This window comes from Hippocampus comes, unplaced genomic scaffold, assembly GCF_001891065.2.
Source record: "Hippocampus comes isolate QL1 unplaced genomic scaffold, H_comes_QL1_v1.1 scaffold243, whole genome shotgun sequence".
NCBI classification, from domain to species: Eukaryota; Metazoa; Chordata; class Actinopteri; order Syngnathiformes; family Syngnathidae; genus Hippocampus; species Hippocampus comes.
This window is the reverse complement of record NW_017805278.1, coordinates 103002-119628: the sequence shown is the minus strand read 5'-3', so window position 1 is coordinate 119628 and position 16627 is coordinate 103002. Positions and strand designations below refer to the sequence as shown.

General features: G+C 41.1%; 2 protein-coding genes across 2 annotated transcripts in view; both read left to right on the top strand.

The window, feature by feature from the left end:
* The first annotated feature begins 58 nt into the window (after window positions 1-58).
* Window positions 59-11268, top strand: knl1 (kinetochore scaffold 1). The gene is made up of 34 exons (XM_019870725.1): window positions 59-327; window positions 756-784; window positions 876-915; window positions 1048-1107; window positions 1181-1263; window positions 1335-1390; window positions 1487-1505; window positions 1583-1629; window positions 1709-1761; window positions 1883-2558; window positions 2680-2698; window positions 2851-2894; window positions 2973-3022; window positions 3209-3746; window positions 3841-3878; window positions 4388-4683; window positions 5692-7168; window positions 7269-7398; window positions 7470-7519; window positions 7614-7712; window positions 7789-7904; window positions 7978-8068; window positions 8245-8361; window positions 8454-8538; window positions 8849-8911; window positions 9004-9043; window positions 9155-9259; window positions 9398-9489; window positions 9646-9711; window positions 9921-10030; window positions 10142-10263; window positions 10363-10488; window positions 10906-11025; window positions 11115-11268. The coding sequence occupies exons 2-33, from the start codon at window positions 756-758 to the stop codon at window positions 11000-11002; spliced, it is 5034 nt and encodes a 1677-aa protein (XP_019726284.1). The 5' UTR covers window positions 59-327; the 3' UTR covers window positions 11003-11025; window positions 11115-11268.
* Window positions 11269-15250: 3982 nt separating this feature from the next.
* Window positions 15251-16627, top strand: part of nudt14 (nudix (nucleoside diphosphate linked moiety X)-type motif 14) — a 10224-nt gene continuing 8847 nt past the window's right edge. The window contains exon 1 of the mRNA XM_019870745.1: window positions 15251-15425. Coding sequence (XP_019726304.1) covers window positions 15345-15425 — 81 coding nt within the window. The 5' untranslated portion in view covers window positions 15251-15344. The remainder of the gene's footprint in view (window positions 15426-16627) is intronic.

Below are 16627 nucleotides of genomic sequence, written 5' to 3'. Positions count from 1 at the left end.
CTCTCTCAGACACTAAAAATGACATATTTTTCAATATTTTGTCATTTTAATTTTTTTTAGGATTTGTAAAGAATTCTGCAATCTCTCATTATCAAACCAAATGAACAAAGAATCGAAATAAATTATGGTAAAACCAACGGCAGGATTTAACTGCGCATGCGCGGCGGCGGCTAAATTCAAAACTCCAGACGACGTTAACTTCTCGTTGACGTTTGATCGAACACAGTTTATTTTTTTACGCTTTAAATCTTCAGCCTTTGAAGTTATGGTTACACTTATTTGTTAACGCTTAACAATATTTACTAATTCACAAGTCACCACTGAGAGGTATGTCTGACTTTATTATTTATTTGCATTTTTTGCTTTATTAATGGTTGCTATTATGCTAGCAGCCAAATACCAATGCACACGAATTTGATTTTGTGAAAGTTACTAACGTTTGGTGTCTTTTTGAGGAACACCAAACCCGATGAACATAGTTATTTGCCATTTGTTAGCGTATATATTATTTGTTACACAACAGTTTATCCCAAATAAGAACTAATTTTTGGAGGAAATGACCCACCTAATTTATGGGAAAATTTGTAACTGTTCACCCCGACAAGAAAAGGATTAACATGAACATTAACTTTTGCTTTTAAGATTTCTGAAGAGATTTTTTTTTTAAAAAGCATAATTTAAAGGGTTACTGCCAATGAAATGTTGCCTGTACATCATTCAATGAATACAGTCCTCTTTCTCTAATTTAGTTGAAAATGGAGCTCTTGGACTCTGGCAAGAATGAGTGAGTCAAAACACGTTTGATACACTCAACACGATGTTCTTACACCTTCTGATCGAGTTTTGTGATTTGACTTGTTTGTTTTGTGTTAAAGTGAAAACAGTGGATACTTCTCCAGGAGACGCATTTCTTCTGTGAGTAATGCCACTGACCTAATGGTGACGACAAACTCCAGTTTGTTTTCTTACATACTTTATGGAGAAAAAAATGTGCAATTACAACAATTATGATATGGTTTCTAATTGATTTATATTTTAATTTTCCAGATCCTTAAAGACCCACGGAAATCAACAAGATTCTCAGATGCAGAGCAACAGGAAAATGAGGCAAATGGATTTGTTGCCTTAAAAATTCTACTCGAATATTACTACATTTTTCTTATGTATTATCTTCATTCAGGTTGAGTGTGCCAAACCGGTAGGAAAAAGAAATTCCAGAAGGGTTAGCTTTGCACCAGCCAATGATGTCCTTCTTTATTCCAAGTAAAACACTGAAAACACACATCTTTGTGTTAAAACAACTACCTACTTTAATACTTTCTTTCTTTCCAAAGGGATGCGAAACATGCCTCCCCCGTTCGCGGTCCATTCCAAGAGTTAATGTCTACAGGTATGTCAAGTCTCATAAATATATCGGCAGTAAGTTATTTCATACTGAACATTCAGCAGTGTTGTAATTGTTTTCTTGTAATTTTTTTCTTCGCAGCGATACCAGCGCAAAATGGGTAAAGTGACTATTTCGGAAGATCTTATTTCACGAAAATAAAACATGTATTTAGCATTTTCATTTGCCACGTTGTAGCGTCCAGGTGTCAGTTGGTGAAGAGGGGATCGTTCAACAAATAATGGGTTCGTCTTTTTAAAATTCTGTTCAACTGCTTTTTGCTCTTGCGTCCATTGTAAATATGTGTGTCCAAAATCAATCTAGGAATGGAACCACTGATAAGCGCAACTCTTCATGCCTATGAACCAAAAGGAAATGTGAGATTATCTTTATTACTATACCATTGCTACATTTTGAATGTGAACCCTTGTAATGTTCGTCAAAGATGCTTTTCAAATCTTTTGGGTGTCCATTCATTCACACTTTACTCATCTTCAGGCCAACTTTGAACTTGGGGAAGGCTTTGGAGAGAAAACCGTGATGTATAATGAGGATGATGGCTTCATGGAAATGACCCAGAGTCACACTATCAACATTGCTGATACTGACGACTATCGTGTAGACGGCACACAGAAAAGTAGACCCACTTTGCTTTCTTGTGGAAAGAAGAGTACAATGTCCTCAGCAAATGGCGGATCCATGGATATGAGCCTCAGCCACAACGCGAACATCGCAAGAGAGTTAGAAATGTCATGCACTGGCCGAATCACTGATTTTAGTGTTATGTCATCAGTGCTCACTTTAGATCCTTCTTTCAACAACTTGCTCCATTCAAAGTCACACGGATCAAGTGTGAGACAACGCGAAACCACATTCGAAACTAAAATGTCCCCGATTAAAACCCAGATGGTAGATGTGGACAAGGAAAATCAAGCTCCAATTTTGGTTCATTCTGAAACGGGGAAATCACCTCATAACGGCAAGAATAATGGACTCTCTGACGATGGCAAGATGGATGTGACAGTTACTCACACGGGCCACGTTGCAGGATTGAATGATGACCCAGATGATCCTTTTCAGTGTCTTTTTCCCCGGCAAGAAATGTATTCCCAATGTGATGCTGCATCACAAGCAAGACACACCAGAATAACACTGGGATCATCCAATCCAAAAGGTACCCCCCACCCCCCCAAACAAAACACGTTTCGTTTCCAACTGACTCGCTCATAGTAATTTCATTTCACTTTTCTCAGTAGCTTTTTAACATGTTTAATAACTTTATTTTTTCTTTATGGCAGCAGCGTTTGGAAACAGGTGTGTTTGATTACACTTTCACTTCACTCAGTCATTTTTACTTCATTATATCTCAAGAACTGCCAGTCAGAATTTTTGTCATCGTTGTGCCTCACATCTTGTTGTCTATAAAATTATGTTTGGGAGCTAATATTGTGTTTGGTTCCCAAAAGGTTGGAGAAGGAAAATGCTGAAGAAGCGACCCTTCAGATAGCTGGTAGGTTGTTTATTGTTTAGCCAGATCAGCTGGAGTCATCTAATTCTCATTATATTAACTTGTGTTTTACCTTTTTAGATAAAAACGCTTTAAAGAACCATTCTTTTCATGCACTTCAAGAGCAACGGGTAAGTTTTAAAATGCTGCATAAAACGCTACTCTAACATCGTACTAAGATTCAACCCATTTTTAATGTGCACACAATTTTTTTTTTTTAACATTACGTACCATACTTTAATTTTCAAACTGCTTCCAGATTACTTGAAAATATGTGCATTTCTGTTTATGTGATGACATGTAATTTTATTTTTTAGGACAATTCTAAAGAAAAATCCACAGAGAAAGTAACAGGTTTCACTGCAGATGACGCCTGTCTGGACATGGCGCAGAGTTGTACTGCTAAAATCACAGGAGCGCTGTCCCCTCCTCCTGCTCCAAATTTCAACCATTTTCTTTGTGAAGGAAAAACAGCCCTTTTAGCGCCATCAATGGAAAAGAAACACAGAGCTACTACTGGGCACCCTGTTTCATCTGGAATAAGTTTGGACCCCAAATTTGAAAAATTCCTTGCAAACATCTTTAAAACAGATGGCCCCAGAGTCAATCCTAGACATGCCAGAATGACTCAGGTTAACCCTCTGGTTAGGGCAAATGAGCAACCTTTCAACGGAGATCCAATGTGTCCCAAAGAGGACCTGAGCATGAATATGACAAAATTTCATAGAGACGATGTTACACGGATTGATGAGCCTCTCCGATGTCTCCTACCTACACAATTAATACACCCTAAAGGTCAACAAGCCACATTTCATCAGCTGTTCTCTGATGAACAGAGGTCATCTTATAACACAGGTACTGTACAACAAAATCACTATTCAAATAATTTCCAGTGATATTTACAACTGAAATGCTAAAAAAAAAAAAAAAAATTCTTCTGTGTATTTAGGAAAGGAAATCCCATTGAAGCGGTCTTTGAAAACTCAGGTAAACTTTTAAACTAATTTTTGTTTTTTTTTGCGCTGAAGAACAAGGGATGAAAATCGCTTCTTAATGCATATTGACAAAATTGAGTGTGTTAACTGGGTTCTGCAGTCTAAAGAGGAACATGACATCTGCTAGGAGCTAGGTGACTCACAGCCAGTGTGCCGTGGGAAATTATCCATGTCAATTACCTGGTCTGAAAATGATTTATTTACTGCCAATTCTGTGTTGTTGTTCATCGACAGTATCGATGACGTATAGTGACAGATTGAACAATTTAATGGTCGTCCGTTAGATGGCAGAAGGTACCTAATTAAATTGTGTATCCACTTTTGTGAACCTTCTTTGGCGTTGTGTTGTGCGGTTCTTATGCAGTGTATGTGCCTTGGCTCCAAAAAGATGGGGAAGTTGCTACTATGGTACAACAGTCTCCACTGAAACAAAATTTGGAGTGGATGAATTAGATGAATAAATGTCAATATGATGTAACTTAAAATATCGGTCTTTCTCAGATCCATTCTGCCACACAAGAGGACGACGGAGAGCGGGCAGTGAGATTGACATCTGACAATTCCAACTTGGATGTGACTCAAAGTGGCTCTGTCAATACGCCTCGTACTTTCACAATACAGTCGCACAAAATTCTGGACAGTTTGCCTAGCAGTTATGAGAGAACCGTCAGGTTCACAGCAAATGACGCCGCAATGGATATGACCCAAAGTCTTACCATAAACATTGACCTGCCTTTTGAACCAGGTGCACACAAAAGTGTCCCCTTGATAAATGCTGGAGGAGAGAATACCATCAGGTTTTCAGCAAATGATGCAGCCATGGAGATGACGCAAAGTCTGACTGCAATGATTGATACTCCCTTTGAAGCAGGAGCACACAAAAGTGTCCCCGTTATGCATGCTGGAGGAGAGAATACCATCAGGTTTTCAGCAAATGACGCAGCCATGGATATGACGCAAAACCTCACCACAATAATTGATACTCAGCCCGAAACAAGAGCGCACAAAGAAGTCCACTCTGTACCTAATGGAGGAGAAAAAACCATCAGGTTTTCAGCAAATGATGCAGCCATGGAGATGACGCAAAGTCTGACTGCGATGATTGATACTCCCTTTGAAGCAGGAGCACCTAAACGTATCCCCTTTGTGCATCCTGGAGGAGAGAATACCATCAGGTTTTCAGCAAATGACGCAGCCATGGATATGACGCAAAACCTCACCACAATAATTGATACTCGGTCTGAAACAGGCGCGCACAAAGAAGTCAACTCTGTACCTCAAGGAGGAGAAAAAACCATCAGGTTTTCAACAAATGACACAGCCATGGATATGACCCAAAGTCTGACTGCGATGATTGATACTCCCTTTGAAGCAGGAGCACCTAAAAGTGTCCCCTTTGTGCATCCTAGAGGAGAGAATACCATCAGGTTTTCAGCAAATGACGCAGCCATGGATATGACGCAAAACCTCACCACAATAATTGATACTCGGTCTGAAACAGGCGCGCACAAAGAAGTCAACTCTGTACCTCAAGGAGGAGAAAAAACCATCAGGTTTTCAGCAAATGACGCAGCCATGGATATGACGCAAAATCTGACTGCGATGATTGATACTCCCTTTAAAGCAGGAGCACACACAAATGTCCCCTTCACACATGTTGGAGGAGAGAATAACATCAGGTTTTCAGCAAATGACGCAGCCATGGATATGACGCAAAATCTCACCACAATAATTGACACTCGGTCCGAAACAGGAGCGCACAAAGAAGCCCACTCTGTACCTAATGGGGGAGAAAAAAACATCAGGTTTTCAGCAAATGACGCAGCCATGGATATGACGCAAAACCTCACCACAATAATTGATACTCGGTCTGAAACAGGCGCGCACAAAGAAGTCAACTCTGTACCTCAAGGAGGAGAAAAAACCATCAGGTTTTCAACAAATGACGCAGCCATGGATATGACGCAAAGCCTCACTGCAATGACTGATACTCCCTTGGACCCAGAAGCACACAAAAATCACTCCGTAGCTACTGGAGGAGACAAAACCATCAGGTTTTCAGCAAGTGACGCGGCGATGGATGTGACGCAAAGAAAAAGATCTTTATCAGTACTCCGTTTCAATCCAGGACAAAATATCTTTTGTAATACAGATTTCTCTTGGCCTCACCGCGTGGTCACCAAAGCAGATCCTCCGGCAGAACCATCCTTTGCAGAAGCTGTTGACACAAACTGCTTCATGCCAGCCCAACTTAAAACATTGGATGTGGATGATAAATACAAAGTCCCAGGAGTTACTACTCTCCATGACAGCCTTTTAAGTACACAAAAGAACGCGGACGGCACTTTACATAGAGTAGATGTAAGCATCAACGCGACAGATGTTCAAACAGACTCATCAACACAACGCCCATATGCTGATGTTCGAGGCACCCAAGAGATGACTTCACAGCAGACCAGTCAAGAGCTTGGTCGAGATGTAGAGGAAAGTCCAGATGCTGTCAACTCCGAAGAAACCCAAAGTCGCAAAGAAGACGAATCAAGGAATCAAACCAGTTCTTTGTCACAGAAGTTAAATTCACCCGGTGCAGGTGACGATGGCAGAGATTCAAGTCAGTCTGCACGATTCCGCATTGCTGATCTCCAGTTAAAAGTAAGGCGCTTGAGCCAGATGGTAAGCGCGACCTCTGAGGCTAATTTGGAGCCTGACACTGACAAAAACACAAAAGAGGAGCACAATGAGTCTGAATTTGTGCCGGATGTTCGACCGGCTTTAAGAGACACAGAGGATGAGGATATGCGATATGGTCCACAAGGCTACACCGCTGTGGGAACGCCTTTCAAGTTGAAGACTCCAGAGCTGATGTTGAGACTGTCCATGAGAGGCTTTAAGCCAAAACTGCCACAAAGAACCAGAGCTGACGAACCAAAGAAGGCAGACTCCGCCTCTGGCATTTCTCAGGAAAAATCAACAAGGAGGACAGCAACCGACGTGACCAATACACTCAACAAATGGAATGATGACGAAGTGAGTGACATTTATGATGAAGAGCTTGGTAGCTGCGAAGATTTATCCGACACATCGGACACCAAAATCTCGGAAAACGCAATCCCTTTTGAAGACTTCAACATCGATAAAACCTTACCGGACAATGTTTTTCAAGAAAACAGCCCAAACGGCGCCCAAGGGATAAAGAGACGCTTGCCATCCGACGAAAACCAGACAGGGGACGAAAAGAAAATGAAGGCATCCAGTGTGATGTTACCGGAGGCTGTTGCAACGGTACGTCAATTTACATGCAGTGAATCCCTCTCCAAAACCTGGCATGCAACCGCTACATATTTCAGATGGTAAAACATTTCTACTTTTGATTTCCCACCAGGAAATACCCGCTCATGTTCCGGAATACGATCGTGGGAACACCACCACGGTTCCATCATCAAACCAGACGATGGATTCCTCCAACAGTAGCCTCTCAAACAGCAGCCGAAGTGATGCTACATTTAATTCCAGTAAGTTCTCTCCTTGCACAAGTTTTTTTGTCTTTTCTTTTTTTGACATCACTTTCTTTTGTTGCCTTCAGCTTTTAAACACAGCATGTTGGAATCCCACCTTGAAGACCGGGATATGCAGGTTTGTTTGGTTGTTTTTTTCTAGCTCTCAATTTATGCTTTTCTTACTTGTTTGTCCACCAAATCCCTGTGAGTGCCTGTCGTTTACCTTACAGAAATTAAAAGATGGCAGCATCACGGCGCTAGAGTTCTTTAAACTCTTCAACATAGACTTTGTGATCCATAAACCCCGGCAAAGCGTCCTTCCCGGCAGGGTAGGTTTACACTACCCAAAAAGATGAAAACAAAACTGTCATGCAGTAATATGAATTTGTTTTTTATTGTGCTCAGGTTCCACGTGGCACCGGTTGCTCAGCAATGGATATATTAAAAAACAAACATATAAATTATCCTAAACGAATTGCCTATGAGGCTGATTTCGAGATTGTCTCTCAGAAGATGGAAGGGTAAGAGTATTTATTATTATTTTTGTGATAGTCATAAGTCCAGTCGGGTCATACTGCACCTATGTCTTCTCAGATTGAATTGCAGAATGTTGGACTTAAACAAACCTCTCAAGGTGATCAATCATGATTTGTGGGCAGATGTGAAAAAATCTTCAGAAAAGGAGGTATTGCCTTTTGTTTTTTCTTCTTTTTTTTCTTTGCTTTTGTTGTCATTTGGCTTGCAAAATCTACCAACACAGGACCAGCCCTTCCCATATTGAAAGCCAACCGCTTGAGCCCCCACAATGTGGGCATTCAGTGAATTTAGTCGTGCATTGACTGCTTTTGTTTGAGTCAACAGATCAGAGCTTTGGGCGTGAAGCTAAAAGAAAGAAACAATTTCTTCAGAAAGATGAGCAAAGTCCGCGCACATGAAATGAAGGCCGTCCTGTACTCGTCTCTTGTACAGACTCTTGCGGTAATTCGACAATCCCACATTTAAAATAAAAAAAAAAACATGTGTACTCTCAAGGCTGAGATCACCTGACATTGAGGTTTTATTCTTTTCAGGACGAGCAACAGAAATTCAAAAGTGCAGTTGAATCTAATGAGATGATCCAAATTCTGGACAATTGTATTGGTGATTTGGAAGCAGGTAATGCAGTCCCTGAAAAAATATTCACGACTCTATTCAATGTGTTCATTTTACCTAATTAGATATTTTATTTTATTTGTGTTATTTAAGGTATTAGTTTTTTTATGGCATTATCTATTGCAAAAGGGTCACCAACCTTTTTGAGCCTTCTTCGGTACTCATTCACATGACAGACTAGCAGCTTGATGCACACTTCGGAAAGTCATTGTAGTTTCTTCAAATTATTTTATGCAAAATCATGTTGGTGACCCCTGGCAGTAGCAGAGGGTGAAAGGGCACTACTGTAATATTTTGATCCCCCGACACGCAGAGCTAGCAGCAGTTGAGGAAAAAGGAACTGAAAACATGTCAAGTCTGAAGTCACTCCAGGAAGGTAAGCTACCACACTGTATGTGTTCATTTCCATATACTATATACATTTGAAGTCCAGTTGTGAAGTGAAATGAATGGGGATTTCTTCTACAGAAATGAAGAACGTCAACGAGGCTTTGGATGACAAAAACCGGTAAACCGATCGAGACTCTTCGATGTCTTTTGCAACATGCGCTGTTGTTTTTGTCAGTTAACAATCAAAATTGTTTCATGTACAGTATTTACTTTCTCCCCCTTACAACAGACAAATACATGAGCTGGAGGTGCAAAAGAAGCAGGCTTCAGGGAAATTGAGCAGTCTGAAAGCTGAGACAAGAAACCTTGAGAGCTTCATCGGCACGCTTCATACGTCAGTTTCTTTTTTCATGGCTTCTTACGCCACATGACGCTGCGACTTAAAATGTCAACTGTTCCTCGGATGTTTGCCTAGACACCAGGATATCCATGTTTTTTTTTTTTTTTTTTTTTTGCAAATGTCTTTTCTCAGGCTGACTGAATGGAGGTTTCGAGAAAAGACGGAAAACTACACCGTGTACACTTTCCTCTACGACACATTGCATTTGCAGCTGGTGCACGCAGGTATTTATTTTATTTTGCCTTGTCAGGAGAAGTCATGTATTTTACTAGTCTCCAACGCCTTTCCATTTCCTATATCATCGTTAGGGTGCCGGGTGAGCTTTTAAAATGTGAGTGGAATGCTGGAGAAACTGTAAATGCGCCGTCTTTGTTTTGTAGGAAACAGCGCTGAAAAGGAACCTGAGCATAAAACTGCACAAGTGAATTTCCAATTTCTTCTTCATGGTAAGGGAAGCAAAAGTTGGGATGAACTGTGGGGATGCATGAAAACAGTTTGCTTGAGACACAGTATGATCATTTGCAGTCTCATCCACCCTGTAACTATCATTTTACACGTCATGCCAGATTACTTTTTAACATTTTTTATTTAGAACACATTTTGTGCTTCTCAAATTTGTTTGACCTTTTTGTTCATGCTTGATTTCTATAACTAGATGAGGATTCAGAGAGCCACGCGTGCTTGGTTCACAAACTGCTCTCTCAGCACATCAAGGGTGAAACGGCCTGGGTTGAGAGGTACCCAACGAGTAGCTGCATTCCAAAGGTCTGTGTGGCGGGATCTCATTCTAATATTGGTTTTCGAATTGAATTGCATGTTGATGCTGTGGCAAGATACTGTTGTTTCTCATCTATTTTTTTTTTCTATTATGTCCAGTTGCTCCATGACGTGTCCTCGGTGGTGAGTACCTGCCGCCTCTTGGGAGAGGAGTTACGAATGCTGAAAATGTGGGGAGGTTTACGGCTGAATATCGTGGATATTCGCTGTGAGGACACTCGGTAAGTTAGTGTTGACTTGTATAGTTTGCAATTGTTGTCGGTTTTTATTGCTGCATTTTTCATTCAAATACCAATGTTGTCTTTTTTTTTTTTTCCTAGAGTAAATCTTGTCTTCAGCAGTCTGAGGAAGCGTTGCAAGTTTGAGGTCACCTTGTCAGTCACCATAGCCAACCACCTGTATGTTCTTCAAGTGCATGGCTTCAACAACGTCATTGGAGACACAACGTACGTATGACGAAGGTTCTTCAGACTGTTTAAGACAATATGTTCAAGCAGGGGTGTCCAAACTGTGTCCCTGGGTTATTTACGGCGCTATCCATTTTTTAAGAGGCCTGTTGCGTTTCATAAAATAATTGACATGACCGATGTTGTTTGGTTGCATTGTACTGTTTACTTTTTCCACTGGGTGACAAGACGGAAGAGCAGAAAAAAAATTAGTTTTCATCTCTCATTTCCTTCCATTCCACCATTTAGACGCACCTCGGTGTTCGGCACCCGTGACTATTCGGTGTTTTGTAACTGTGTGGTTAATTTTGTCACGCTGATTGCTATTCCTCCTAATCAGTGGCAAATTTTGGACACCCCTGAGAAAAAGCCCTCTAAATTTCATGAAAATGTTCCTGCTCTTGTTTGTGTGCGCAGGGCCAAGCAGATTGAGCGGATTGTGGAATCATTCACTCCAGCCAAGAAGCTCTTGACAAAAATTGTCAAAAAGATTAATTGTGATCTACTTGGTTGAAATATGTACAGTGTGCACTTTTACAAGTGCCTGTGGGTTTTTTTTTTTTTGTCTGCAATGAGTCACTTTACAGTTTCCACTTGCACCCGTAGATGGCGATCTTTTTCCACTTACCGTAGTTTTGTACCTGTATTGAAGTTGGTGATTTCATAAGAACGCGTGGAATTCTCGAATTACTGCACTCAGTATGTCTTTATTATGTAACTCTTTTAGTTAAAGACCCTTTTGCATGTAATATCCTTGGTAAAATAAATGTCATGAAACAATTTTCTTAATATTTCTTCAGACCAGGGAGGTGTTCCATCGCAGCTGCTCGACAAAAGTAAGGTCAAGTGTGCAAAATACAGTATGTGCATTTGAGTGACATTGCTTTGTTCCACTGTCTGATGGGTGACTCAAGACTGACACGGACACGATGCTGAGGTTATTTGAAAGGTCAAATGAACAGAGACAAGCCACTGAGAGGGTGGGATGGTGTGCATTTCTGTCTGATGCCCTGACATCCAAGGTCAAAGGTGGCTGGCTTTCCAAACCGTCACCTTTGAGTAAACCATCAAAGGAGACAATTTATTCCCTCCTCCTGTCCTTAAAGGGAACCACGGCTTCTGTTAAACCATGTCGAGCAGACCCGGGATATGTTAAGTTTGTCTCAAATCGTCATTTGGTGATGATGTCGGTTTCACTCGACAGCAGGGGGCGATGCTACATAAAACGCCAGCGTCCTTGGATGGCTGAAAATGGTACTTCATTCTTATACTATTCACCCTATTACTCAGGATACTGTCTTTAGGCTCGTGGAGGCACCAAGTACCCAAATATGTTTTTCTTTTTGGGCTTGTATACACACAGAAACCAAATTGTGGTACTATTCAGCACATGTTCTGTATGGAACACCAAATGAGAATGCGATATTTGATATGATTCTGAGGATTCTATTCGACAAAATATTGAGTCACGGGTGAAGAAGACCATTATCATGTCTCTAAAAATAAAAATACATTATAAAAGAGTGCTGACCCCAGTGGTGTACAATTAATGTTTCGATGGTCTATGAAACCAAGGCTCCTCTCTGGATCAGGCAACGCAGCTGTCAACCTTCACAAAACTGTTTGCCCACACAAAAACACTGCAATGTCTCTTTTTATAAACCACGTCATAAATATGAATGACAACGTTTTCGTTCCCAGGTAACAGTTTTATCCTGATAGGTATTTATACGGTCCTATAATGTCAATAGTGGGTACTAATTCTATTAGATGGATCATTTAGCTGCAGGCAACCGCTTTAAATCTTTTTATCCTCACACCTAGAAGCACCATTTCACTGTACTAACCTCATCAGTGTCCCATCAACAATTGTAAGGTATTGTGCAGAAATTGGTTCCGGAAGATCGAAAGCCACTAAAGGGACTTGATGTGTTGTTGGGACCCTCTCCCAGCCTAGGTCCAAGAACTTGTATTATTTTCTTACATGTGATGGGCAATTCGGGTGCATCCATTTTTTCGTTCTCGATGAGAATGAATGCATGTCACTCTTGTGGATTGTGTTGGTGTACCTGGCTGGTAAAGTGGCTAGTCGGTGTGTTAAATGGTGAAAGTACTGGAATATGTGCCTGCATTGAAAAACTACACATCTACTTCAGTAAGTCTTATTCATTATAAAACCTGTTTATTGCTTTACATTCTCTTTTACCATAGTTCATTGTCCTTTTTTATATACAGCATAGCACAGTTCTTCAAAGTTGACTCCAAATATCAACGCTGTGTTCTCGTGTCCTGCAGTCATCGGTATCAGAGACCCCTACCCCCTACCGACGCACTCGTGTACGCCTCCCGGACAGCTGAAGTTATCTCGTTATGTGGCATTAGGGGGCCGACTTAATTGGTCCTTGCAGGCAGGTAATTAGTTCTGGTGGCATGTGTTCCCAGAGGGATGTGAATGGAAGGAATACAGCCTGGTCCCCCCTCACCCTTCTCTTCCTCTCGCAGTCAATTCACACGCACACACACACATACGCGCGGAAGTTACCACATTCTCTGGTCATTCTTAGGAAAAGACAATAGGTCTGCCTTGTTAAAATAGGCTCCTTCTCAGCAGGGGAATAGTGGAGCCACAGCAGCTGCCCACTTGCATCAAGCCTTCGTGGTCCCTGAGGGCTCAATGACCGTCGCGTAACAGTTTTGGGACTTTGGTTATGACATATGGCCAAATCAACAAATTTTTCAACTGGAAATGTTGCAAATTTGTCTTGATTTGTGAAAGCCTGAGCGGTTTGGTGTAGAGGGCAGTGGTGTGTGTTTTGGGCCAATAAAGCCTTTTCTATTGGCCCGAACACTATCAGAAGCCCTGACCAACATTTACAATCTAAATTCAAATCTTCTCTTGGCTGTACTGCTTCCAGTGCGTGTATGTGGATGTGCTTGATCACTCTTTGATAAACATGTTCCTGTCAATCTTCACTCATATCATCCAGCATATGTCATGTTCATCACATGCGCTTTTAACACTCTCTTTTTGAAACGCTTGCCCGCTGAGTGTCTTGAAGGGTCTGCCGGAGAAGGTGAGCGGCGGCAAAACATCCAGACTTGTGGTTATTGTGTGACCCACACCCCGAGCTTGCTAACAGGGGAACAACAGCCACCTTGACTAAGTGCATTCCCCGAGGCTCCGACCCAAATCCCTGCTTGACCCTTACTGATAAACTATGCTATGGATAGCCCGGTGGAGAGATTTCCTTTAAAATAAGAAGCAGTCCAAAGTTCCCACAGTCACAAATGTCTGTCTGTGTACGTCTCATGTTATATATGACAAAGCTTTTCCGATAGTCTTTGCATGCACGCGACCAAGCTGCGTTGAAAACGTATCCTGATTAGCCATTATTTGTATTGCGGGAATGCTGGATGCGATACCTGTAGTACCCCCGCATGTTAACACCTTATCTAGGTTGTTGTTGTGAAGATGAGCTGCTGTCATGTGCACATATTCAGACAGGGCACTATTTATACTCACATTGTTTTTCATCCTGCTTATTGTGCAGTTTTAATGATTATCACTCACCTGATAAAATGTTTACCTCATAAGAATCATTGTTATGTCTATTGAGTTACAGACTGAATTAACCAAAATATTTTAGTATGTTTTCCATGTATATTGACATAAGTAGTATCATGACCTATGAAAAAACAAAGCAATTCAATGACTGCACAAGACTTTAAAAATAAACATTGGAAGAGGAGACACAGACAGACACAAAGAGAGAGTTTGGGGGCTTGAGAAGGCTCCAGGTTTTTCTTTGTCTTAAGCCCGATGCAGCCTGGCCTCTGTCAGGTGCCTGCAAGTTGTAATTGCTCATGACTTCCAGGGCCTGGCACCCACATGTTCATGGAAGGATGGGATTAACACATTGCGGGTGCCCCAGGAGTAGCTGATAGCATTTTTGGAATACTTTCTTTTTGTGGGCGACGTTCCATTCAGGCCCAGAAGAGGATAGACGACGACGCTTCTTCTTCTTCTACTTCTTGTTCTTCTTCTTCCTCCTCTTCTTCTTCTTCCACCTCTTCTTCTTTTTCTTCTTCTTCAGGAATTCAGTGATGGAGAGCCTATACATTTGGAGTCCTGTCCATTTGTCAAAGAACCAGTTTGGTATTCATTCACATCACTAGTATATGTTTTATTTATGCCACTTTTCTGAGTGTGCCACTGCAACATGAGTTTAGTAGTACAATACCTTCACTCAACAGGCCTTCCCTTCTTATCGTGCCCAGCAGCTTGGCCGGATCAGGCAGTATAAATTGGACTTGCCCAGAGGAGAGACGCCGTGTTCCTCTTACGGGTGCACTCATTGTTTCGTCTTGGCCTATATTTATTTTGATGTAAATCAGCTCACAAATGTGTTACGTCCTGCCCTTGTGCGTTGGGAGGCTCATTTGACGAAGGAAGTTCATTCAATTGAGATTGGGTGTCTACAGATAGCTTTCCATTATACAACTTTTATTAATACGTGGGGATGACATCATCCTAACCCACACACAGATGTAGGGTCGGGGTCAGAAAAGGGCTTCATTGGCCTCTTATTTTAATTAAAATGTTGATATTGATTGATTGTACGATTGAACATGTAAACACAAATGCATTTTAATCACTATCATGCTTTATTTCAACCCCAGATTATTATTATTTTTTACAGATTCATTTCTAATATTGTAGTCTTCGCCCTGAATGGATTCCTGTTGTCCCCGGATGACAGTTGTGTGTGGGTGTGTTGCCCTCTCCAGGCTTCCGTAGGATTCCTTCACTGTCCGTGTGTTTGCGGTGACAGACCAGCATCGCCGCGCGCCCAACTATGGACGAGATCAACAACATTGAAGTCGTTCCTTGCACAGAGTCCGATTACCTGAAGCCGTTCAGGGTGCACTACAACCAGGTAAGCTGTCTCTACGCGGTTGTCAAGGCTGGATGCTGCGGGTTAAGCCCAACCCCCCCTTCGATTCACTTTGGGAAGCTAGCACAACATGAAGACTACGCTGACCTCAAACAGTCACTGACAGCAATCGTTCATAGTCACGTCTTACTCGATGGACTAAGACACGAGTCTGTTGTGTCCTTAATCTTACAGTCGAGTCAGATTCTACATTGATTTGTTTTTTGTTGTCAAACCTAGCAGCGAATGTACAGCTCTAGCCTTGCATGCTAACGTTAGCCTGCTGCAGATGTTACAAGTGCTGTTCGAGCATGTGGTTTAAATGCATGATCGTATGCATGCCTATGAGCACAATTTGCATTGCTTGATGTCATGATCCTGCGAATAACAACTCAGCTGAGACTTGTTCAGAGCAAGAGCATCACAGAAAGCTCAAGTGTTCTGTTTCGTTGTAAAAAAAAATCCTCTGCAACATCACATGATATCGACTTGAAAGATGAGTAAAGGTAGTTACATTCAAATGTTTGTTTGTCTTTAACATGTCAATCAATTTAACTTAGACTTAAGGAAGCAACGTTGAAAGATCCCTCAATTTTATTTTTTTTGGGTCTTCCTACACATCAATCCTGCGTTTTTTTTTATAGTCTACAAAATACCCCAAAATAATCTTTCATTTAAATGGGATGGGTTAGTTGGTAACGACCCTGCACGGGACTTTTCACATTTTGTGTTTCATAGTTCCATTTGATCATTCACAATTTGTGTATTTTGTATCAATGTTGAGCAGCATCTTGGAATAGATCCTGTTGGATATTCAGTTGGAATACATACAAGGGGTGTACACTTTTTTTTGTTAATTAATCATAGAGACTAAAATGAATGTAAAGCCTAATTTTGTTTGTTTAACCCTCTAACACTAAAAAAATTCTCAGGTTAGCGGTTCCATGTTTTAATTCGCATTATTTTTTTTAAATAAATAATTTCCTGTTTGTGAATGTTTTTAAAAATACAAATTCTGATATTTTAACAGCGATGTATTCACTTTCTATAATTCTTTGTCGCAGTTTATGTTCTGAAGTCATCAAAACTATGACCTGTTCCCATATCACTTGAAGCAGCTCTTGGGAAACGTGCCCTCAAGCTCGGTTACCATGGTGCTTATGGTTAGGCACGTTTCTTTTCACCATTTGGGGTTCACACCTGTG

Coding starts and splice junctions, on each gene's coding strand:
- knl1 (XM_019870725.1), top strand. CDS start 756: ATGGAGCTCTTGGACTCTGGCAAGAATGA. Junction 916..1,047: donor CCAGGAGACGCATTTCTTCT/GTGAGTAATGCC, acceptor TTAATTTTCCAG/ATCCTTAAAGACCCACGGAA. Junction 1,108..1,180: donor CAGAGCAACAGGAAAATGAG/GCAAATGGATTT, acceptor ATCTTCATTCAG/GTTGAGTGTGCCAAACCGGT.